The sequence below is a fragment of the Chiroxiphia lanceolata genome, chromosome 20 (assembly GCF_009829145.1).
Source record: "Chiroxiphia lanceolata isolate bChiLan1 chromosome 20, bChiLan1.pri, whole genome shotgun sequence".
Lineage (NCBI taxonomy): Eukaryota > Metazoa > Chordata > Aves > Passeriformes > Pipridae > Chiroxiphia > Chiroxiphia lanceolata.
The window spans coordinates 8,695,632-8,719,593 of NC_045656.1; the positions used below are offsets into that span (position 1 = coordinate 8,695,632).

Sequence of the window (23,962 nt, forward strand, 5' to 3'; positions counted from 1 at the left end):
GTGAGGACACCAGCTGAGCTGAGGGCAGTGATGCACCCACAGCCCTGCACACCCTGAGCCCCCACAACCACCATGGAGAGGGGCCTGGCCCTGGAACAGGCTGTGCTCCCTCTGCAGATGAGAAACACAAACCCAGCTGGGTAAAAACTGTGCATCCTCCTCGCTGCCTATTTGAATCGAGATTTAAGCATTTGGTCTGGCTTTTACAAACACAGCCTCAAGAATCCCAGAGGGGTTTAAGTGCTTTTCACTGAATAATTAAAGAAAAAAGTGACGGGTGGAGGACAGGGAGAAGTCCTCCCGTGAGCAGCCAGAGGGGCTGTGCAGGCCTGTGCTCGGACCCTGACAGCCCCCACCACCTCACTCAAACATCCAGAACTCCACCTCAGGTTTCAACATTCAATTTTATTAACAAAGTGCAAACAGTTTCAAACTAAATCGTACAGCACGGCCACGGCGGCACATTCACACGGACACAGGGCACAGGCAGCAGGACAGGGACGACACCGGGTACTCACAGGGCCTCATGCTTTGTCACTAACCAGGGGTCAGCTCCCAGAGGGGCTTCACAAGTAGTTGAGCAGCTCAAAATGTAACAAACAGTGGCAAAGAGTTTGGCAATGGGTGCAGTTGGTCCATGTCACCGACCGGGGAAACACCTCGTGTGGCGCCTGTTCCAGCCCAGCTCTGGAGCCACCACCAGGCCCTGGGGGTTAAAATGAGGACAGTCCCACGCTCGTGGTTATTCCAGCAGGACACACCTCCCAGGACAGGGCTCAGCACCTTCCCAACAGTTCCTCAGAGCACGTGAGGCTGGCAGAGCCAGCAGGAATGCAACCTGTAGTGCAAGGCCTTCCAAGGTCGCTGTGCCCCAGGGACAGGTTTAAGACAATGGCAGAAGAACCACAGAATGGAGAGCACACACAGCCATCGACAGCAGCCTCGGACTCAGCTCCAGGGAATGCACACCCCTCTCCCCAGGGATGCAGTGGTGGGTCTTCAGGCCCCAAGCCCACACTCTACCTGCTCCAGACAAAGAGATTCCACTGAAAACCCTCCTGCTTGGGCAGCTTTAAGGATTCAAGCAAACACAGTCTTAGGAGTCAAAACTTCATGTCAGCTGCTTCAACCCAATCAGTTTTGTGCTGATTACAGAAGCATTCAGAACTCAGCCTGCCCTCCCTCATTCCCAGACTCCTCATTCCCTGGTGGAGCTCAGCGGGGCAGGGCAGCCACGGCCTCCCCCTGGTGCTGCCAAACACAGGGATCAGACTGTACCAACACCCACAGCAGGAGGAGCGTTGGCTCTGTGGCTGCAGCTCCTGGAGCAGCACAGGGAAGGTGCAGCCCCAGGGCTGGCCAAGGAGAACCGTCCCCATTACCTGGTGGTGTCGTCTCCAGGGACAAAGCCGAGATCATCAGAACTCACTTGGTCGCCATCTGGTAACACCGAGGAGTGTTCTGAGGGTGACACCAACAGAGCCCAGTCACCTTCACCAGAGGGGCACCAGAACACCCGTGGGTGCTCCCTCCCCTCCCCTGACTCAGCCCAAACTTCACCCCGGGGCAGCTGCAGCCTCCCAGTTTTGATCCATTGATTGGAAGTTAAAGCTTTTACACCAAAAGTGAGATGAGTTCCTGAAACTCCACTGAACTGCTCCAAGCTCATTCCTGCCAATTAAGATGCAAATCCGTGTCTAAGGCAGTGGTTACCTCCCTGGAATTAGCCTACTTACAGTGCCAGTGCTGGCACACAGGGAATTCCAATTCGGAACTGGCGCTGTGGGTTTTCCAACCCTTCCCCGCGAGACTCACCTGAACTGACTTCTCAAGGCTAGGAAGAGTTTCCCTTTCCTGTTTTGATCTGTTTTAACTGGGATCCCAAGAGAGGAGTTTCAAATCCTACTGGCGCTTGCTTGAGCTTTAACACCTCCACAGCCCCCCCCCGGGATCTGCATCCCACAGCCATGTGGGAGTGTTTGGGAAGGGGGCCTTGGAATCTCCACCCTACCTTCGGTGGAGGGCTGGACAGAGAAGGCCTGGTTGAACACCTCTGAGGGCGAGGCGGCCTCCTCCTGCTCCTCGTTCTCCGTGTCACATTCGATGTCACTGTCGCTGCTCATTCCCGGCAGGAGATGCAGGACGTGCTTCTGGCACACCCCGGCTGCAAGAGACACCAGAGAGACAGCCCAGGCAAAGAGGATGGTGAGATCCATGCAGCTCAGTTATCAGACTTTTTCACATGGAAGAGCTCCCAGTATCACATCCCCAGGGCTGGCAGGAGGACATGGAGAGCAGCTCCATGTGCTTCCCAGAGCAGGAGGGATCCGACAGAGCAGCAGTACCAGCATGGACCATGGCTGGATTTTGCTGGGCAGCTCCACTCCAGAGGAGCAGTTCCCACGTGCCACCAGCTGAGCCCAAGCCCAGGAGTGCACATCTCCCTCCCCTCCAGCTGCAATTCAGAAAATTAAAGTTGCTTTTTGAACAGCCAAGAGGGAACACGACCCGTGGGGCAGATGGACCTGCCAGAGCCCTCGAGCAGCACTGCATTTGAGTCACACACAACAAACAAACGACCCCTCAAAGCAGAACCACAGCTCTTGGTGCCATCAAGGTGGTGGCTTTGGCTGTGCCAGACCTCGGGTGTGCACTGGGCAGTTCTGGGGGAGACACTTTTTACTTCTTAAGAGCCAACACTCTTTGCTAAGGAAAAGCCAAGTGAGGGGCCAACTCCACTGCAGCTTTTCCTCTGAAAGGAGAACAGAATTGTAATATTTGCTTCCTGGGGTTTTTAACAATGAAGTATTTGAGGGTTTGAAGCGCTCTCCTATTGGGCTCTGCCCCAGCAGCGGAGCTGCATCACGATCACGCTGCAGTGACTAAGAGCAGAAATTCAGTTTTGTCACTGAGAGACCTTCTGCAAATGCCAACTCCCACACGATCCCGCACAAACTGCAGCTCGAGATGGATGCTGGCACCTTAATATAGGCTTTGAGCTACAATCCAGTCATTGAAATTCAAATCAGTGCAGGGGTGGAAGGCAGGAGAGTTTTAGCAAGATAAGAAAAACTCTTCTACGTGGACTTTCAAAAAAGAAAGAAAAAAAAAAAAGGCAATATTATTTTTTTCCAGCGTGGAAAGGATGCAGGAAGGGAGGGGGAAAAGTTTCCTCCAAGTCTCTAAGGAAACTGGCTTATGTACCACAACACCCAGCAGGAATGAAGAGCTGGAGAGGCTGGAGTGAGGACGTGGAGGAAGTGACCGGGGGGTTTGTCCCTGAAGACAGGAGACTTAAAAGCCAAGGTCACTGACCACTGTTCTAATTAGAAAAGAAATCCTTTTCAAGGCCACTGGACTGGACACCAAAGCAAAGACCTGGAGACAAAAGAAGAGGTACAAAAAGCAGCTGGTTGTCCAGGGAGGGAGGTGGCACCACATCTGCTGCTCCGTGACATCCCCGTTCCTCCACACACAGCAAGGACACACAGCCCCTCTCCTCGTTCACGTTTATTCCACAGCTGCCAAACGTTACAGCAAAGTTCAACAGCCATGAAAGCAGGTTTTGGGGCTTGTTGGCTTTGGGGGGTTTTCCTCCTTTCCTTTCCCCCTCGAGGTCCCAGTGCAGAGGCGGCTCAGCAGAGCCCCAAGTGCTGCCACGCTGCACCCGCCCCCCCCGGCACCCCCGTTACCTTCCTCTGGCCCCGCAGAGGTGCCTTCTGAGGCCATTCCCTGCAGCTCCCCGGGCTCAGAGCTGTTCTCCAGACCTCCTGCCTGCGCCCCTTCTGTCCGACAGCCCTTGGAGTTTGAGCTTGAGAAAGAATTCGGGAGAAATGCAAAACCCCGCGTTAGAAATTCGGCTTGGATTCAGTCACAGAAACAAATCCTTTTAGTGCCACATCCAGTTTTGCTCATTGCTTAAATCTCCTGCATACCCACTTAAACTCCCAGCTTGGATTGATTTAGAAATATTTAAAATCTGAAAAAAGTTACTCCTCAAACTTTTCCAGTTTTTTTTTCCAAAAAAGGTGACTTTAGCTACTCAGAAAGAAACAACCTGAGCACTCCAATGCCCTTTGCTTAGCTGCCCAACAGGGAATTATCATGAAATAGCTGAAAAATAAAGTCACAGTGAAAAACATCATCTTAAAACAAGGAAATCAAAAGTGATTAAACCTCAGTCAGAGGATATTTTGCATGGAACAGTGGGAAAACAGACTGGGATGCCTTTCAAATCCAAGTGTCAGGCTCCAGCCACAGCAGATCAAAATAAAAGAAAAAAAATTAAAAAGAAATAAAAGAAAAGGAAAAAAGAAAAGACAACTTGTAACCTAGTTATAAACCCAAAAATTGATGTCCAGAGGGAACAGCAGCAAGCAAGTAAACTTCAAAGTAATTTCCCTTTCATGCTGCAACCACCTGGTTTTAGTAGATTGTGGAGTTTTTCATAGATCAAGGGAAGGTGGGGGAGGAGATAACAAGAGGAAAGAAGAATAAAACCTTTACCCCAGAGCACCAACTTTTCTGGTCTTCTCCACAGCAGCCAAGCCAGTCAGGGCAGAAACTCCCCCGTCGGAATCCGAGCCCTCACAAGGCCTGTCCTCCTTCGGCAGCGCCTCGGCCGCGCCGGCCAGGGCCCGGTGCCGACTGCCCAGCTTGGAGCTGCCCAGGCCACCTGAGCAGAGAGAGCACAGCTGTGACCCTCCATTCCCTGAACACCTGAGAGGGGCAAAACACCCATTCCTCTGTCAGGTGTTCCCTCACTTCCACTCGAAGTGAAGCCCTGGCTTCGCCAAACTCAGGAGCAGCACCATCGTACAACTCCTACAGCCCCCGACCCATGGGATTCCTCGAGTTCCCTTCGAGTCAAACCACAATTTAAACCTAGGTCAGTACTTTTTGATCCAGGATTTTCCCTGGAATATCTTCACTGAGACCAAAAGTAACACCTAACACATCTATTTATGGCCACTGCGAGGCTCTGCTTCCCAGACCGGCTCCCAAAAGGTAAAGGAACATTCACTACATTTGGGAAAGGATCCAGTCAAGTTTCAGGGAAACTCCAGATGCCAAATAAAAGACTTATGGAGAAGCTTTTGTACAACAGATGCCAAGCTGTGCCCTGTCACGCAAGGACCAACGGCCTGGGTTACCTTCAGGAGTCTGAGTGTCTCCCTTCACGCGCAGATTCACATCCCCACAGTCCATGGCTCTCCTCAGGGACAGACTTCCCGCTGCTCCAGAGCGAAGGGGCTTTGCTGAGCTGCTTTTCTTACTGGCAGCTGCAAAAACAGTTTTAAGATGTGATAAGTGTTCAGTCAAACCACTGCAGTGTCCTGTCCTTGTGCTTAGGTGAAGCTCCACATTATTCTCATTGCTCATTAACTCCCAATCCTGCACAAAACTCCTTCCACACCCTTCCTGTCCAAGACCTGGGCTAGAGGGAAGCTTGGCTGACTATGGATGTGGCCAAGAGTATGCGAGTCATGCTCACTGGCTTTACACTAAGGCATCCTTCACAAAGCTCCATCCACATTCCTTCAGTCAGCACGAGAATATAGAGAGATCCAAACCCAAACTCTGGCTTACTTGGATTTTAGAAAGATTTCAAGTTAGTAAATACAGCGAGTCTGTTTAATTTGTGCCCTGGCAAGCACCATGCAACAGCCTCAAGTTCACAGCTGGGCCAGACACAGAGCAGTCCCCAGGGAGTGACCCTCAGCCTGGATCAGTCTGACCCTGGGTTAAGCCTCAGAATGTTCTCACTGCATCAGGTGTGTCACTGGCTGTGGAGTAAAGTTTGGGTGCTTTTACAGAGAAGGGTCGAACTCAGTTTCAGTGACATTTACTTCCTCAAAGGCAGGGTAGGGTTACATTTCTGGTGCTTACAGCTGAAGCTGAGAATGAGGAACTACACAAGGCCTATTTCCAGATGCTGAGATGTACAAACCACCTGCAAGGGTGACATTTAAATCCCCCCTTTTCCATGCACTTACAATTCCTTATGTAACAACTGGTGACTGAAGACTTTGTCAGCAGTTCCATCCCTATTTCCTGCAGTTTGCTGCAGCTGTCGGTCCCACAGGCAGCCAGAGCCCCCTGCTCGATGGAGAAGAAGCTGGGCTGTCCCTCACCAGAGCCAGCATTGCTGCTCCTCACTTCAGACAGCTGGTTCTTCACATCTGACATTTTGCTTCTGACTTCAGCCATCTGGGTTTTCAGCCTCTTCAGCATCTTCAGGTCGGGCGGCACTCGCCACATGGCCTGGTGCCGCCGCTGGTCCCGGTCCTTCAGGGAATAGGATGAGGCTTCACCAAGGGAAAAGTCAGAGACCACAGCAGGTGAGTAAAACCATTCTCCAATAAACACAGACGTCAATTTTTAACAGCTCTTTTGCCCTGCTGCAAAAATGAGGGGCACAGATACTCTTCTGTCCTGGTGTGGCACTGTAGTGGGGCTGCAAGCACTGCACAGCTACTGAGACAGCAAGGGTTTGTTCCTTGTGATGGAATAAGGCCCCAGAACCTGCTCTCTGGAAGGAACCAGGCTCCCAGTACTGCTGCAGGAATTCTGGTGACACCTGAGTTCACCAACCAGGCTGTCAGTTCATGCCATCTTTGTTACATGTTTTTAGAAAAACTGTTGACTGTCTGTATAAAATTCTTGTACCACCAACATATGTGAGCACAGAGAACTCAAAGAAATCAGAAACTAGGGAAGGAATTCCCTTAAGTATCTCCCAGCAGAAGATCAGGTCAAGCAGCTAATACCTGAGTAAGTCTCTGTGCTGCTCAGCTGGAATTAGATCAACCTGGATGTTTGTGTGAAGTGTTGTAAATTCTGCGAGTGTTTCACTGCAAATTCAGCTGTTCCAAACCCTGAAGTCAAGTGGTTCTTGGAAACCTTCACCCCAGGAGGTGAAGTCTGGCAAACTCCAAATGCAACAGCAGCTTTCTGTTTGCTGACCAGCCTGAATAAGCTCTGGGCACACTCAAACCTCAAGGGAATCTCCACACAATGGGTGATTTTGGCAGCTAAAGACAACAAGGAGGCCACTCAGCAAAACAGGAGAGCTTCACCCTGCTCCAGTGGCACAGCACAAAGTGCAAAGCCCTCCCCTGAACTCCTTTTGTCCAGGGCTTTTTCCAGGCAAATGGGAGCTGAGACTCACAGTTCATGTGCTGCTCCCCTCATTTCATCCTTGTCGAAGTGACTTCCATTTTTGGAAATACAGGTTACAGCCACTGAAAATTCATGACTGTTTATGTAACTACATTTAAAAAGCTAATGACAAAGGAACAAAACAAGGGAACAAAGAGTTTGAGTCAGCTTTTACACTGAGTGACACCAGTGGCACTGTGGCAGCAAACCCAAGCATTATTTGTAGCAAAGGGACCATTATTTCTCTGCTGTTCTGGGGAGTCATCAAAGGTTGTTTCAGAACGACCTGAGATGAGATGCTGTGGTGGTGGGGCAGCAGCTCCAAGTGTTAAACATGATAAATGCATTATTGAGGTTTGATTTAGTTTTAATTCTTCACTATCAAAACCAGGGGAACGAGCAGCCTCCAGGACCAGCCCTGGGTGCAGATTCCCAGCTCTCCTGCCTCTGCTGCATGGGGAGTTCGTTGCTGTTTTCGGTTGAAGGGTCCTAAATGAACCACAAATACCCTTCAAAGTCTTCAATTATTCAAATGCCATCACTATTTTTGGCTCCTGACATTTTGATCCGTTCCTCTTCCACAAGCACTCACATGTGCTCTTCCAGCCTCACAACTGCACACATATTTCTGGTTCTAATTGCCTTTCTCAGGCAGAAGTAAATCCCAGGATTTATTTTGTTAGTTTACTCTGTTCTCCAAGTACTCCCAGCCACTCTGGGTACCAAATGTGTGCAGGGAGAGGTGGACCTGCTGCCTCAGCAGAGAGCTGCTGTGTGTTGTGTTGGCTTTCAGAGCTAACCCCTTCCAGTCACCTCCCACTGCGCTCTGAGACATTCCCAGGCTGGAATTAAATCATCTGATGCGTGATGTAGTTACCTCTGTTCTGCAGAAGAGAGGCAGGAGGACGTGGCTGGAGGCCCCAGAGGTTTTCCATACCATTCCTGTCTTTCAGATCCAGCAAGTGGATTAAAATTAAGGGATCTATGTCCAGCAAACTGCTGCTGGCTGTGGAGCCCAGGGCACTGGCTCCCCGTCGGGAAGGTCTCCCACTGGCACTGGTGTAGCTGTGGCTTGTACCTAAAGAAGAGAAACAGAAGGCATGGGAATGTGTGGGACACAGGGATGCATTATTCCCCAGGCAAAATGAAGAGACAGAGTTATCCAAGCAGATTAAGAATGAAAACATTCCATGAAACTTAACAAGACATCGGTGTTTTGTGGATTTATGGGTTCTGAAAGCAATCAGATATGCTTCTAATTAAAGATAAAAAGCACAGGGAGGGGGGAAGTGCTTCACTTCCTACCTTTTATGTAAGGCTCTTAATAAATAGATTTGTTAACTCATCAATACAAAGAGCATTTATTTTGAAGACATGCACAAACTTTCTAGGTGTGGTGTGGGTGTCCCCAGTTAAATCAAGGAGGGACATTCCCCCTACACAGTGGCCAAGCCTCTCAAAGGATGCAAAGTCTTCAGAGAAAGTAGTTTGATCTGTGGGACTAAATTTGTACAGTTTAGAACAACTCCCTTCCAACACAGCCAGGCTGGAACTAACAGTCAGACTGGAAAACAGGTAAATGCAAGAAGCTCAGGTGAAAAGATCATGCCAGCTTTTAGAAATGCTGTTAAAAATTATGTTCTAAAACCTCCTAAATTCCTACAGTTCCTACAGCCACTGTGCTCCTACTCTAAAGGCTCTCCCTGCAGAAGGAGAAACACAGGTCCTTCAACTTCCAAGCTCACAAGAAATTTTCAAGGAGTTATTAAACAGTTAAGGAATTCTGTCTTTCAAGCCCTGGCAGATTTGCACCAGCAGCACAAACAGCACTTCCAGAGAATGGCACATTTGGTAGCTTTGTCATAAATAAATATACTATCATTCCATATAGATGTATTTCCCTCAGAATCTTATTAACCTACGACTGTCATCATCCCCAGGCTGCAAGAAATCCTGGAATACTTTCATATTGCATTTAAATTGCAGTTCTGCTTCACTTGTGAAGATTCTTTACTTCATTCCCTCCCCACTCTTCAGGTTTTGCAGGGCACTAAAACCCAAGTGAACGTGTCACCCACTTCAGAGGTCACAGAGATACCAGTAAAAATTGCTTCTCAGTTTACTTTTGATGGGAACACAAGGAATTTCAGAGAGGCACAGAGCTGCCCTCCAAACTTATACATCATTTTTAAACCAGCACGTTCAGAAGACTTTTCCCCCCCCTTTTTTTGCATTGAACTGACAAAGTGTTTCTGCTACACTGCAATAATCAGCACAAACCACATGATGCAGCATTTCCAAAAATAGAAATGCCTGCAGAACACGCAGCTTGGCTTTGCTTCCAAGAAGAAGAGGGGAAGGAATCCAGCAGTGTTTTGCAGAGGTGGGAATTCTGAAGTCTTTTCATACCTGATGCTCCAGGAGTAGCAGCAGCTGCTGCATCCTCCACGAGATCTCCCTCTTCCAGCTCCATGGTACTGGTGTATTCCACGTCATTTTCTCCAGACCTTGGAGGATGATCAGGCAGGAAAAAAGAAAATACAACCATTAGCTGTTCTCAGCTCTTGCTAAACGTTGTGGCACAAACCTCAAAACCAACCCAAAGTGCTGTAAATAGTATTTTCTGCATTCCAAGCTGCACAAGCTGAACAATGACAGTGTGGAAATGAAATGACTGACTCAACTGAGAGGCCAAGAGTGTCACACGTACCTAAGACTGCAAAACCTGTCCTGCAAACTTCTATATTTGTACATGTTGTAAACACATTCTCATGCTTTAATGACAATTCCAGGATTTGACATTGGCTCAGCCAAGGGTTTTGAATTCCCCACTTTAAGCACCTGTCCTTATTATCACTCTCCTGCTGCTACAACACTTCCCAACACCAAACCTCTCTTTTCTTACAGTGCTGAAACATTTCTCAGGAGTCTTTTGGGAAAGAACCTTCACAGATCATCACTTGTCAAAGACAAATGCAACACTGAAATAAATAAAGAGATCCGGAAGATCTAGTTGATCAAAAATTCAATGTTTAGTGTTAACTCTGAGCTGTTTCCAGTGTAGGAACCACCCCTCACCTCGCACTGGAATCCCACACACCCCACAGCTGTGATACAGCAAATGAATCCATTTCCACTGGAATTAGGATGATTGCTCTGGGACACAAGGTGATGACCTGAAAGGCATTTGAAGTTACTTACATAGTTTCTTCATCTATGTCATTCTCTTCAGTGTTACTGGTTGCTGTTGAACTTGCTGAAGAGCTGCTGCCATCCAGGTGGTTCACCTCATCTTCCCCAGCAAGGTCTATATCCAGGTCACCATCTGAGAGTTCGTGCTGCAGGGAAAACAGTGAGGTTTTGGATAAAGGAACATGTTGGTTGCACCTTGATGCATCCCCCAAAAGCTATGAACAGAAACTCTCTCCCCCCAGGGTCATCCTGTCACACAGAAGGGTCTCAAAGCACAGTAAAGGCTGTAATAGAAAAGCTGGATTTTTCTGCTGGAACTTGGAAATTTTTTTGTGGAGGGACCCATTAGCTCTGCTCTGGAACAACTCTCACTGACAGCTCTTGAGTGTGTCATCTCCTATTTCCACACCAAGGATAATAAATCTCATTTACAATTCAGGAGTTCCCCTGTGTTTCTATTGCTGTCCTATCACGGAAAGCTACAAACAGAAAGGCAGGAAACAGAAAAATTCCTACATTCAAGTCTTCCTGCTGGGTCTTCTCCTCCTCCTCTTCCTTGCTCTCCCGTGCCAATCCCGGAGCAGAGAAGTTCTCCAGCAGAGCTTCAATGCTTTGGCCAGGTTTCTTTGACCTTGTTTCTGACCCATCATCGTTCTGGGGACTGAGATGAGTGTCTGGAGGTGAAACCCCTCGTGACTTCTGGGTCCGGGACAGCTCGATTGCAAGCCTCTGAAATGTCACAAGGAGGCACAAAAATAAACAGAGAAAACAATAATGGAGCATCACCATCAAATCCATAAGTTTGGTGATTTGCATTGATACTATTTTAATAACACCAATATCAAACTTCCAATAGACACAACTGACAAACGTGAATATTGTAACCTATATTACCTAAACCAGGTAATTAATTACCAGTCAGTTAAAGGTGATTTTACATTCTCACACATTTCACTTACTTCTTTAAGGTTATTTATTTGTTGGATATAACTTGTCTGAGCTGCCTCCAGCTGAGCAATGTACCAGTGCTGATCTCTGCACTTCTGGAAGAAGGTTGGGGAGCGCACTTGGAACCTTCAAAGGAACGTTGGAAGAGGTTTTTATGAGGGTTTTTGTTAGGTCTGTGTTTTGGTGTCCCCTCCTTCCTCCAAAAAGCCCTGGAGAAAACATCTTAAAACCTAAAATCTAGTGATGAAATAAACTTAACAGAAAACAGACATCCGGTGCTTCTGTGCTCAGTGTCCTGAACCCCCTGACTGGCAGCAGAGAGAGTTCCGTAGGAGAGGAAGTTCCTCACAAACCAACACTACCAAAATTCACACACTACAGACAATACCTGAAGCAGATGGATGCAGCTCCTATGTTTTCTCCTAATATAGCAGTTCCCAGTGACTGCATCAGCTCTCTTTACTTACAGACTCTCTTTATTCCCAGAGCTCTCCTGTGCTCACTACAGTTGTTTCTAAAGAGTGGGAGAAAGCACCCTTTTCCTTCAATTCCATGAGCTACAGATCTCTAACCCCTATTAAAGGTCAGAGGGTGAAGGTTCTTTCCTTAACTTATTAAAGTCAGCAGCAGCTACTCCTCAGAGACACTTCAAATTTCCACAACTCCCTCTGGCAACTTCCTTCTCTGAAGCCGCTGACAGTGAAATCCATTTATGACAAGACACATTTTAAATTCTGCTCCCAAATTCTCTCCTGTTTCAGCAGCAGGGGTGACACTCTGAGCCCCCCAGAGCTGTGCCCTCACCTGAGGATCACGGTGTCGTTCTGCCTGTTCAGGTAGCCCTCGTTGGCCAGCAGGTCCAGGCGGAAGAACCTGTTGTAGCCCCAACATTCTCCGACTTCAAAGTCGGAGGCGAACTCGCGGATGATGTTCTTGGTGGGGTCGTTGGTGGACTGGTGAACCATCTCCACGCGGTACTCGTACCTGCACAGGGGTCAGGGCCAAAAGAAAGGAGTCAGGGCTGCTGAACAGGTCAGGTTTAACACTTGCACTTCCCAAGAGGCTTCTCTGCCCAGCTGAACAGTCTTAAAATAACACTGAAACAGTGCAAGGGGGAAGAAAGGAGCAAAAGGGAGCAGAGTAAACCCTGGGACTGAGCACTGAGACAGATACTCTTATCAGTTGTTTTGCCAGCTTGCTTTCTATCTTGAGAAACAACTTTAAGTTATCTTTGGGAGCAATTCAAAGCTCAGTGAACAACAGAAGTCCCACCATTCTTTCCAAGAGGGCTCTGCATCAATCCCTGGTGACACCACAGACCTTGAGGCCATCCTCAGCAAACACCAATAGAAAAAACACCCAATGTCTGTTCTTACTTACTTGGATGTCTCTGGTAATCCAGCAGACAGCTCCAAGAACACAGACAGGTAGTAGCCCCTTACTACTCCATTTCCATCCTTCAAATAAAATTGAGAAATTAATTAAAATAAGAAAAAAAAAAATCAGAAAAAAACCCCCAAGGCACCTTGGTATAGAAGGTTTAGAAAAGTTTAGAAAACAGCTTCAAACAACACTGAATTTGCAGGAGGAATCTGCTCTGGGTGTTACACTTGTGATTTTTAGTCTTCAGTGACCTCCTACTCTAACATGAATCAAGGAATTTGCAACTGGAAGCATGTCCACAGTGTAGCATTGATATCTCAGATACAGATCTCAAGGTAAAACTTTTATTATTCTATTAACACTTTAGGGTTTTGATTTAGTGGAAGTCTGAATAGACAAACACTTGTCAATGTATCAGAAAAACATTATTTCAGGCCAAGCATTAGTTCTGAAATATTTTACGCACAGCCACATTTCAAAGCTACTTAATTTTTGAGAAAAGAGCCATTTCTTCAGGAAAAAAAAACCCCATGCAACATGAAAAAGTTAGATCAGTTAACTGAGAAACAATATTAGAGTCACCAGAAATCAAGAAGAAGTACAGCAAAACCTCCATCACACTCACCTGGATCAAGGACGAAGAATGGCTCAACTTGAATCCTCCAGGTTGAAGGAACATTTCAACTTACCATTGAAAAAATAGATTTTAATGCCTTCTGACAGCACACCTCATGCAGCCAATCCTGAATTCACTGATAACCTACACACCTTTCTGTCTCTGCACTGCAAAAACACAGTTCTGGGCACGTGTGGGCATAAAAAACCGGAGCCAGTTCTCTGAGGATGCCCCAGAAATCACTGACAGACACAACTGGTGTTCCACCACCAAACACCTATTTCTGCAGACCAGGACTGTAAAAACATCCCACCCTGTGGGTTAACATTCCAACATGGACAAAGCTACTGCTTCAGAAATTGGAATATTCAGCCCACTGACAGGACTTTAGTTCATTACACATGTTTTAAATGCCCAGCTTGAGAACTGGATGCACAGGGAACAACTAACACCTTGTCCTCCTCCCACCTTCCCCAGTAAGTGATGTTCATGAACAAAGAGTAAGTTTTTCTACACCTCATTTCTGTAAGAGACATCTGCAAATAAACACTGAGACATAAAAGCTATTAAAATTTCTATGCCATACTGATAAGACCCATTTTTAATTGCTTCTAAATCAACCAGGTTAACTGTAGGGAGAATGTTCATGCTGGAGAGCTGGAGGCAGAGAATTCTCCAGAGCTGGTGATCAACTCTACAACCTTCTGATGTTCTTCTCCTACAGTTTTTTATGGACAACATAAGTGATGATTCCTGATAGGAGAAGCCTGGGAATGCTGGTGAAGTGCCTGGGATGGGGTGACAACTCCAGTAGAAGACAGAACTCACCGGATAAACCTTCAGTCTCCAGCAGAGCCCTGACACCTGCAGGGGTGGGCTGTACACGGGGTCCGCTCGCTGGCGCAACGTGCTGTGGGGGAAGGAGGAAACACCTGATTTTGGGACAAAGCAGAACCTTCCCTGGGACCTTGAGCTGCACAAACAACTCCACTGTTCCATTCCAGAACCATCCTTCTTGCTGCAGGAGCATGGAGCAGCATATGAGCTAAGTGTCCATCCGAATCTATGTACTCCTCCTAAAATTGTCCCGCTTTTATTTAAAAAAGAAAAATAAGTAATTTTCTTTTATCATGAGAAATCTTTCTAGCAAGCAGTTTAGCTGGGGTTGATTGTTCACCTGGCAAACAAGAGATTTTTTTTAATGGAATTCCAAGATCCAACAATTTTCTGTAGAGACTATTCTGTGTTTTAAATAACACTGCTCAGGGAGGGCAGACACGGAAGAAGGTTCCCAACGTTCACATGAATTTAAGATAAATTCTTACCTGAAGTTTTCCAAGACAAAGGTAGTTGAGTCATAGGCTGGAACCAATTCACTGCGGGGGAAGGAATAAATATATGACAGTGGAATAACAAGGCATTAAAAATCCCAACTTTTGGGACCTGCAGAAGCATTTTAGATAATTTAGGTCAGCAGAGCCACTGGGTTATTGTGGTATCATTCCATCTATAAGCCTTCTCCCCAGCACCTCTCCATGTGATAGCACACAACAATAAAACTAATATTTATAGCAACCAGAAGTATTTAAGAGGATTTGCCCTTTTACCTGTGCTGGCTAATAATCTCCTAATGTGGTGAATTTTTAATGTAAGACTCCTTGACAGCTCTAGAAAGGATGAAAGTGCTGGTGGCTGAAAGCAGAACATTTAAAGTTTGTTTCAGACCACCTTGGTGCCATTAAAAAAATGAACATTCAGAGTTAAATCATGACAAGGTCAAATTGATTTCTCTAATTACTGAGACTTCTTTTACTTTCAATTTTTTGAGGTATTTTTCAGGCAGCCTAAACTGCACAGGCTCCCACAGAACCCAGCAGCAGCAGCTCTCTGCTCACAGAGAACTGTGCTATGAGGTGATTTTGGCTGGATATTCTGAATTAAGGTGACCTGCAGAGGCATCTCATGAGAGCCTTGCAATTATACACTGAGTGACCCAATAATAAGAGAAAAAAAAAAAAAAGGACAAATCAGTAAACTAAGTGTACAAGAGAAAAAAAAGAGCTGGAACCCACTGTCCTGAGTCCCCAGTAGGGACTACAGACAAAATAAGCCCTGCTGGAACAGAAAAGCCTACTTGTAGCACAGGTTACCAGGAGGAGTAAGTTAAGCAGATACTCTGCTGTAAGAGACTTTTAAACATGATTTTAACAAGCAAAACAAACCTTTATGAGAGGGTTGCCAAACTCAGAACACAAACAGCACAGAGATGCAACACTGACCTTGTGAAGTCTGGGGGGACAGGAGTGGTGACAAAGGAGGCCATGGGCTTCCTATGGACCTGCTGGAACATCATCAGGATCTCTGAGCTCTTGGATATCAGCTCACTCTTACTGCAGGATCGTAACTACAGGGGGGAAAAGAAGGAAAAAAATCCTAAGGTCAGTAGAAAACAAAAAGGTTTTGACCGTTTCTGCTTTTAAACAAACAAATTGCACTTGTGTCACAGCTTCAGAAAGTTTACCCACAGCACAATGTGAAATGGAGCTTGGAGGTTTTGGTTGCTTTGTTTCTGAAATTCTACAATGACAGTTACAACAACTACTATGTCCTTCACTTAGGTTAAATCAGTTTATATATAACTTCATAGTTTTATAGGATATTGCTATTAATCCCTGTACTAGTTTATCAAGCAACAGAATACCTCTGATCATCCCTAAAAGACAAATGTGTTTTTAAGAAGAGATTGTGAAAACTGAGGCCACTTAAATGAAAGAGTATCCTTGAGAAACACCCATCAATTAATAGTTTCAAAATAAAAAAGTAAATAAGAAAGGTCAGCTGGGAAGGGAGCTGTGTAACACAACATCCCATCTCTTCTCATAATCACCTGATGTTCTACTTCTTGAAGCAGAGTTTCCAGAAGTTCAGTTTCTTGAGTAAGTGATGTCTTTTGACCTGTTTAAAGAAAAGACACGTTTAAAGAAAAACAACACATACTCACTGGATTTTAAGAAACTGCACTTCTCTTTCTTTTTTTTTTTTTCCACTTGGACCTGCCCCAGAACACACTTAAAGGATTTCTAAATATACCAAGGTTGATTGAGAAAGCATTTGAAAAGCAAGTCTAGGGTTTTAATTAGAGCTGTAGTGAAGAACTCACTTGAGGTTAAGGTAATAATGAAACATTCTGTGTCCCAGAAAAGGCAGGTTTGTTGTTTTGGGGGTGCTTTTTGGACAAAAAAAAAAGCAGGTTTGACTGTACTTCTGATTTTTTTTTACATTAAAAGGAGTATATATTACAAAGATGGACTCCTTGACCAACATAAATAATGGTGAAGGAACCACTTTAGTTGAAAGGTACTAAAAACATCTTCCAACCAGATGGGAATGTTCTCTAAGTTATTATAGAGGAGTTTGTAACAGAATATAACCAGGTTATGTCTAACAACTTAGGACTGTATCACAGTAACTACTTAATTAACCAAAAGCTTTGCTGGAGGTGGAAGTTTCCTGCCAGCAGTGAACACACTTAACTCCATAAAGTGTGTAAGGACTCACATTCCCCGGGAAAGAAAGTTTCCCAATGGATTCACACACTGTTAACATATTTCTCCTACCCCTAAGAAAGGCCAAAAATCCCTACCCATTAAAGTTATGAGCTTATTCTTGAGCTGAGTGTCCAGCCTGGCAATCATCATCTCCACGGCGTTGCGGATCTCCCGCACTCGCTCGTCCTTGGCGCTGCGCACGGCCTCCACATTCCTCTCCTGGAACAGGAGCAGGAAAAACATCCATGAAGACACTCCCTCACACATTGACTGCTCTCTCAGATCCCAGAAATCCCTGAGTCTCCCTCCAGCCCCATGGAGAAGGCAAGTAAATAAATCCCAGTCCTGCTGAAGTCTGAGTGTTTGGAATAAAACAAGAGGAACGTGGTTTTCAGTGGAGCTGCATTCCAGGATAATTCCTGGTACAGCCATGATTTCACTGGATCCATCAGCGTGCCCTCTGCTGGGTGCCCAAAGGTTAACAGGGAAGCTGAGCAACATTTTCTCATTGCACAGGGATTTGTCATGTGGGGATTCTTTATATCAAAATCTGAAAGTGCAACCAGCGGTTTCTCTGTTGGAACTTGAGCAGCACAGGAAAGTTCTTTGTGGTAACAAGAGCAGTGTGATAAAAAGAGCTCCTTCTCCCTGGCAGGTGAAGGCCACAAACTCTCAATATTTTACAGACACAAGTGGTGATACAACAGTCACATCTGAGCTGGAGCAGAGCTCACCTACCACAACAACAGCACAGGCAAAAAGTCATACAGAAACTTGTTAAAAACCCCTGATTTTATTTGCACAAAGACCACACACTATAAATATAACTGCATTCAGCAGCATATAAAAAACAATCCTTCCTGGGATATAAGAAACTGCACTGAATTTGTGGAATTCCCACTGAAACTGTCAAAGCTGAACATGCTGATATTTGGATGTCTGACACATTTACCCTACAAGGAAGAGAAAGGTACACAAACAAATCTCCAACTGGTGAGCTGCTCTACAGCCCATCCTGGAGGCTCAGACAGGCTTCCAGTTTGTTATTCTGAAGAAAGGAAAATGAGCTCTGTTAGAATAAAGCATTTTTCTACCTGTTTAGCATGGCAGACTGCACCTCTGGAAGTGTAAGAACTGTGCAACTCCAGCTTTTAACCAGCACACCCACAAAGAAAAATTCCCTGTTACTGAACTCTAGCAACTACAAAACATTCTCAATTCTGGTTTTGACCTTATCACATTGTGTAAGAAGAGTATAACTAATAAGTAAAAACATCTCTCTATGGGATAATCTCACAACTTCCATGGAACAGCTTTTCAGGGGTACTGAAAACCCCACGAACACGACATGGTGGATTAACTACTTCCACATCCCACTTTTCAGCTGTCCTTTGCCGAGGGAGTACCACGGGCAAACCCTTCCTTACCACTTCTTGCACCAAACTGATCAACTCCATGAGTCTCCTCCTGAGCTTTGCCACTTCCTCGTTCACTTTGGTGACGTGCTGCTCATAGATTTCTGCCAGTGGCTTAAAAGTGTGGCCTCCGTGCTGTGCAAAGAGAAAAAAAGGGGGAAGAGGAGGAGGAGGTGGTGAATAATAAAGCATCTCTTTTTCACTTTATTCCACTCCTATTAAATTCCTGAAAGAGAGGGGAAGAAAGCCTCTGAGTGTATCACTCATCCTGGAAAAGTTCCAGAGCAGATTGTATGTAGGAAGTCTGTCTTTCACTTCCCTTCTTAAGAAGTCATGAATTTGGCTTTCATTCCATCAAAGTTTCCTGTCAAGAGTTATTTGGAGTCTCAACAGTCCTCCAAAAATAAACTGTTTCATTCACTGTGCAACCCTCTAACAAATCAAATAGCGATTGAAGTTTTATTTTTATTATTAAAACATCCTTCCCAAACAAAGGCAGCTCTGTTAACCACTTGTATTCCAAACAGGAACAGCTGCTTCTCCTTGAAATGTGCAACTGAACGGACAAACACTGTGATGAAAAACACTGTGATGAAAAAAAAGCTGTGCTACAGCTTTGAAGACATTCAGGATTACAGGCCAGGACAATCAAATAATGTGTTATCTGCATTTTCTGAGCAAGACTTCTTCCTTTGCCCATAAAACTCTCATGACCACACAGAATTTGTGTAAGGTAATTGTGAGCTCCTTTTGGCAAAAAATTCCATTTCCTTTTCTAATTATGAACAGGAAGTATCAGGTTTCACAGCCAATGTTATTAAATTATAAGTACACGTGCAACTGCAGTACTTTCAGGGCAATCCAACAGCCACAACAACAGTTTCACAGCATTTGCAGTTTTTCAAAGCTGCTGCCAAACACAAAGCTTGCAGCCTCTCACTGTGTGCACATGAGCAAGTCTCCTCTCACCATTCCTCCCCAAAGTGCACACTGGTGGCAGATGCACTTCTTGCAGGTCCAGCAGAAAACACTGAGCTTCTCATGATGATTTTCACACCTTAAACAAAAAAAAAAATAAATACACTTTTCATCAACAGAAAATAGCTGTGAATTTTCTACAAACTCAATTTAACATTTTCACTTGTTTTGCCACACGATACTGAGAATAAAGCACAAAACATTTGCAAGAAGAACACTTGTATTCAGTAAAAACCTTTTGTAAAATAAATGTGGCTTTTAGTATTCTCTCAGGAAGCACTTCACAGAAAGCACATTACTAAAATTGGATTTCTACACAGCAGATAAAGGATATCAGCATGGAATCAAGCTCAGAATTTTAGAAGTTCATGCTACACATTATTAAAATCCTAATCATACACTACCTAAAGTAACCACAGAAATGGCTCACAAGCTTTTTGGACAAGCTGAGTTTTGTCATTTCTCAAAATTTCAGGAGCCCTAGGAAAACAGTATCTCAGAAAATACAGGAAGCTCCAAAGACAAGGAAGGAGAATGAACACCAGTACCATGACAGAGCAATAGTAGTGCCTTTTGGTGGAACTTTATGTATTTTCTTTGCTCTCCAGCTGGGTTTATCAATTACATTTTCAGGACTAGAAGACAGCTCAGAACAGCTTCCCTGCTGTTACGTGCTGAGATACCAAATCAGCAGGCACAGTCTTACTGGGACTTACTGCCAAACGAACAAGCCACTGAGATAAGACTTATTTCAGATATCTGGTCACTGAGAAGGGTTGAGAGCCTTTAGAAGTATTCCTGCCCTTCATGTTTCCCACATCTTTCATTTTAAATGTGTGGAGTAGAACCAGAAATAGCAGCTTTCTAGGCAAAGACACCGCAGCGTGACAGAAACGACAGCACAACTCAGCTTCTCAGCAAGTGGAAGTTATCAGCTTGTTCCCTGATAACCAAAATCCCACTCCTGTAAGGCAAACCACAGAACACTCTATGCAGAGAATGCTCCATTTACTTGTCCTTTTCGTTCTCTTCGTGCTTGTTGAGGTTGCACAGCTGGAGTGTGTCGAGCTGCTGGGTGACCTCCTCTGCCCAGCGACAGTTGACGAGCTCCCGGAGCTGCAGAGGGGCCCTGCAAGAAGCACAGCAGAGCAGGAGCAACAACGGGGCTCCAGGAGATAAAGGAAAAGCACTGAAGTGAATCCTGAAGTTCTACACTACCACAAGAGTCACAGGCAAAAAAAAAAAAAAAAGCAGAAGCTGCATTAGCTATTTCAGAAAAAGAAAAAAAAAAGAAGTTTTTAAGTCGATTTGCCCATTTGGGAGCTGGGGAGAGGTGGGAACCACAATGAACCCCCCCCCAGGGCCATACAGAGCAGCTGCCTGATATCATACAAATTATAGTACTAAAAAAGGACACAGTTCAGTCTGAACAGTGAAGCTTCTGGTCTCAGAACTCTTTATGTTTTTATTCTAAGAGTCAAAGAGGAATTCCATCTAGTTACTCTTACTACACAAACCACATGCACTGAAAACAGCAGTGTTACATGGGAAGAACAAAGATCTTAGCCTGTCACAGAACTAGAATGTATTTTACAGTAAGTGTTACATCTGGGCCAATTTTTATAGTACCAGCAGCCAGGTCTCCAAAAAAAAAAAAAAAAGTAATCAAGCTAATAAATTTAATGTAACCTGCACTGAAAAAAAAAATAAACCAAATCCTAACAGGATAGCACAGCCAATTCCTGATAATTTGTTTCTGATATTAAAAATATCTTACCTGCAATGAGGGCACTGAGCTCTTTGTTCAGTCAGCCAACGCTGTGATGGAAAGAGGAAAAACCTTTTTAGAGGGACTGTAAGAAAAGAATTGCAGGCAAGTACATTCTATCATTAATTAGGAGTTACTTATTTTTATTATGGTCTTCCTCCATTTTTCCTTTTATTAGCAGATTTAACTGTTTAACCACTTAGTCACAGAAGAAGCTGCTATTTGTACCTTAGTAACAAGCAAGCACTTTTCTTAGATGCCAAAGGTGCTTCAGTCAAAATTGCACAGAGAATTCTGAGGTACTAAATATTGCATTAGAAACCACCCACTTGGCAGATTCCTGGAGTCTCAGACTAAAGAGCATGTTTCAGTAGAGGAAACCAAAAGGTACAACAAGCCTATTTTTCAGAGTCTAATTAGTCTTCAAGGTTAAATACTTGCAGTTCAATGATCAAATCCACAAGGACCTGTGAATGTTTCTCTTCCAGAAAGCTCCAGAGACAAACAGCTGAGCAAAGAACTTCAGCTGCCCACTACAACTCACAAGTGTAAGAGCTCAGCAGTTGATGGGTTTATATTTGTCAGCTCACTACTACATTTAAAGATTCTCATGAATAATCTCTCACCACCCAGCAACAATATGTCATCCAACACTCTTAATATGCAGCACGAATCCTTCACCTACAGTTCTTGTCAGAGCTTTCAAAGCAAAGGATGAATGTCTGTTCCAGTTTCTGGAAATACTACTTGGAGGGCTGGAAACCTCAGCTGAACCTTCTCCTGCTACACCAACACATAACTGCAGCTGGTTTGGAACTGAGGTGTTATACATTGGTAACCATCACCTTAAACTAACTGAGATTCTGGTGGTGCCCCCAGACTCCTCTGAGAAAGATTTAGCCCCTTCTGATCACATCACGCTGGTCTGATGAACATTATAAATCATCTCCAGGATACAAGAGGTGATGTTATGACCTTCCCAGATGCAAAGTCAGCACCTGATTCCTGTCCCAACTTTTGTCTTCCACACAGGCACCACAGACTCTCAGGAGATGCTAAAGAAGGAACCATTGTGTGTCTCTTCCTTACCAGCACTTATTCCAGATGGTCCCTATAATTAGCACCACGGAACGCAATGCACAGCCCGCCTAGTTTTTCCTCAGGGTGTTATAAAAGTGTTTGAAAGGGAAACTGAGGAGCACAGAGGAGGAAAAAGGAATCCTTGGAACTCCAGGAAAAGGAACAAGAACGTTCTCACAAGATCAGCCGGTTTTCAGCTCATATATTTGCAAAAATAAACTGGGAGAAGCGAACTCACCCGGATGCAGCTGAAGCAGCACAGCTTGGAGCAGTGGGGGCACAGGCGAGCATCCCGCAGCTTCTCCATACAAATAAAACATCGGAACACCTCGGCAATGCTCTGCAAAGGGGGGGGATTATCACCATTGTTAAACCACAGGCTTTCAAACACATCAGAGTGGCCTTTGTTTTCCAGGCAGAGCGCCAGGTTTCGCTTCAGTTCCACCCCAAACAGCACATCCCCGAGCGAGGCACCACCTCGACACCGGGGCTCTCCTCCTCTGCACCATCTCATATCCTCCTTCTTCAAGGAATAGTTTCTCTGTTTGCCTCATTTTTTTTTTTTTTTTGGAGCAGGCCTTCCTGGGGCCAGGATATCATTCCCGCTTGAGCTCACCAGGGATTGAACACTTGCCAGAAGAAGCTGTGCTGCACCTGCAGGCACTGCACCCACCAGTGTCACTGGACAGGCACCAAACTAATTCAAACCCATGGTAAGTGCATGTATGTGACACACAGAATGCTAATGAGAGGGACTGAATTGAATGGCACATTTTTTTTTTTACTTTTATAAGATTTACATTCTTTTGTGGTCTACCATTAGCTCTCTTCCACCCTATTTAAGCAATCTTGGGTGATAAAAATGTAACCCAACCTATTTTTGCTACACCCACTTGAAGAGAGAACAATTCTGTTCTACAATACAACCACCTCACCTCTCTCCATTCCCCAAACGAGACAGGTATTTTGAAAAAAAAAATGGTTGCTTTACATATTGATAGATTTTTAACTGATAAAGAAGTTCTACATTCTGCATTATACAGGAGTCATGGTTTTAACTATAGAACTTTCAAAGGTTCTTCAGGAGGGTTAAATTTTTCCCCACAGCACTGAAATTACGAATTGGCACAAAAGCAAGATGCACATTCAATTTACAGATATCACAGTAGGTCGTATACGTTGCCTTCTTTAACAGGGGCAAACCATTGGAATGCAACACACAGCAGGTTGTCACAGATGGTCTTTCAAACCCTTCCCCGGTCTGGCTGCTCTCAGCCCACAGCAGGTGTGCGAGCTGCCGGGTTACAGAGAGCCCTGCCCGGTGCCAAGGCGGGCTGTGCGTGCGCCAGGTCTCCATCCCTCCATCCGTCCCTCCATCCACCTCCGGAACTGGCACCCGCGCTGCTCCCGCAGCTCATTTCCTCCCCCATCCCCACCTGCTGCCTCCCTGCGCACCCGAGCCGCTGCCGAGCGGCCTTTTTTATCCCCCCCTCGCACCGCGACGGAGCCCCCGTCGAGGGGCGAACCGGGCAGGGCGCGAGGAGCCCCTGAGAGCAGCCCCTGAGGGGACGCGCCCGCCGCCCGCTCGCCGCTCACCTCCACGCTCTGCTCGTCCATGGCTGCGGCCCCGCCGGCGGCGGGCGCGGGGACGGCTGTCCCCGGCCCTCTCTCTCCGTGCCCGGGGTAAGGAGCGGAGGCTCCGCGGGGTTCGAGGAGCGGGCGGGCGGAGGCAGCACCCCGATCCCGGCCCCGCGCCCCGGCCCGGCCGTGACCGCGGCAGCGCGGCCGCTCCGCCCCGCGCCCGCAGTGCGCATGCGCCGGGCCGCCCGCGGGGGGGCGGGGCCGCGCTGAGGGGAGGGCGGGAGGCGCGGCC

At 45.9% G+C, this 23,962-nt stretch overlaps 1 protein-coding gene across 2 annotated transcripts; it reads right to left on the bottom strand.

The window, feature by feature from the left end:
- Positions 1–385: 385 nt before the first annotated feature.
- TRIM37 (tripartite motif containing 37) lies at positions 386–23,854 on the bottom strand. 2 transcript variants are annotated; one of them, XM_032707258.1, is made up of 25 exons: positions 23,686–23,854; positions 22,328–22,429; positions 21,019–21,059; positions 20,254–20,370; positions 19,233–19,320; positions 18,276–18,398; positions 16,944–17,067; positions 16,188–16,255; positions 15,580–15,704; positions 14,626–14,676; positions 14,129–14,210; positions 12,682–12,758; positions 12,106–12,285; positions 11,313–11,427; positions 10,870–11,082; positions 10,363–10,499; positions 9,571–9,668; positions 8,039–8,239; positions 6,135–6,308; positions 5,154–5,282; positions 4,507–4,675; positions 3,693–3,811; positions 2,012–2,164; positions 1,383–1,461; positions 386–1,023 (listed from the first exon to the last, which is right to left on the bottom strand). In XM_032707258.1, exons 1-25 carry the CDS (start codon positions 23,704–23,706, stop codon positions 1,020–1,022), a joined length of 2,790 nt encoding a protein of 929 aa, XP_032563149.1. In that variant the 5' UTR covers positions 23,707–23,854; the 3' UTR covers positions 386–1,019. The 2 variants fall into 2 exon arrangements, with proteins under 2 accessions (XP_032563149.1, XP_032563148.1); XM_032707257.1 differs by having other exon boundaries at positions 5,997–6,308; positions 23,686–23,853.
- Positions 23,855–23,962: the final 108 nt, after the last annotated feature.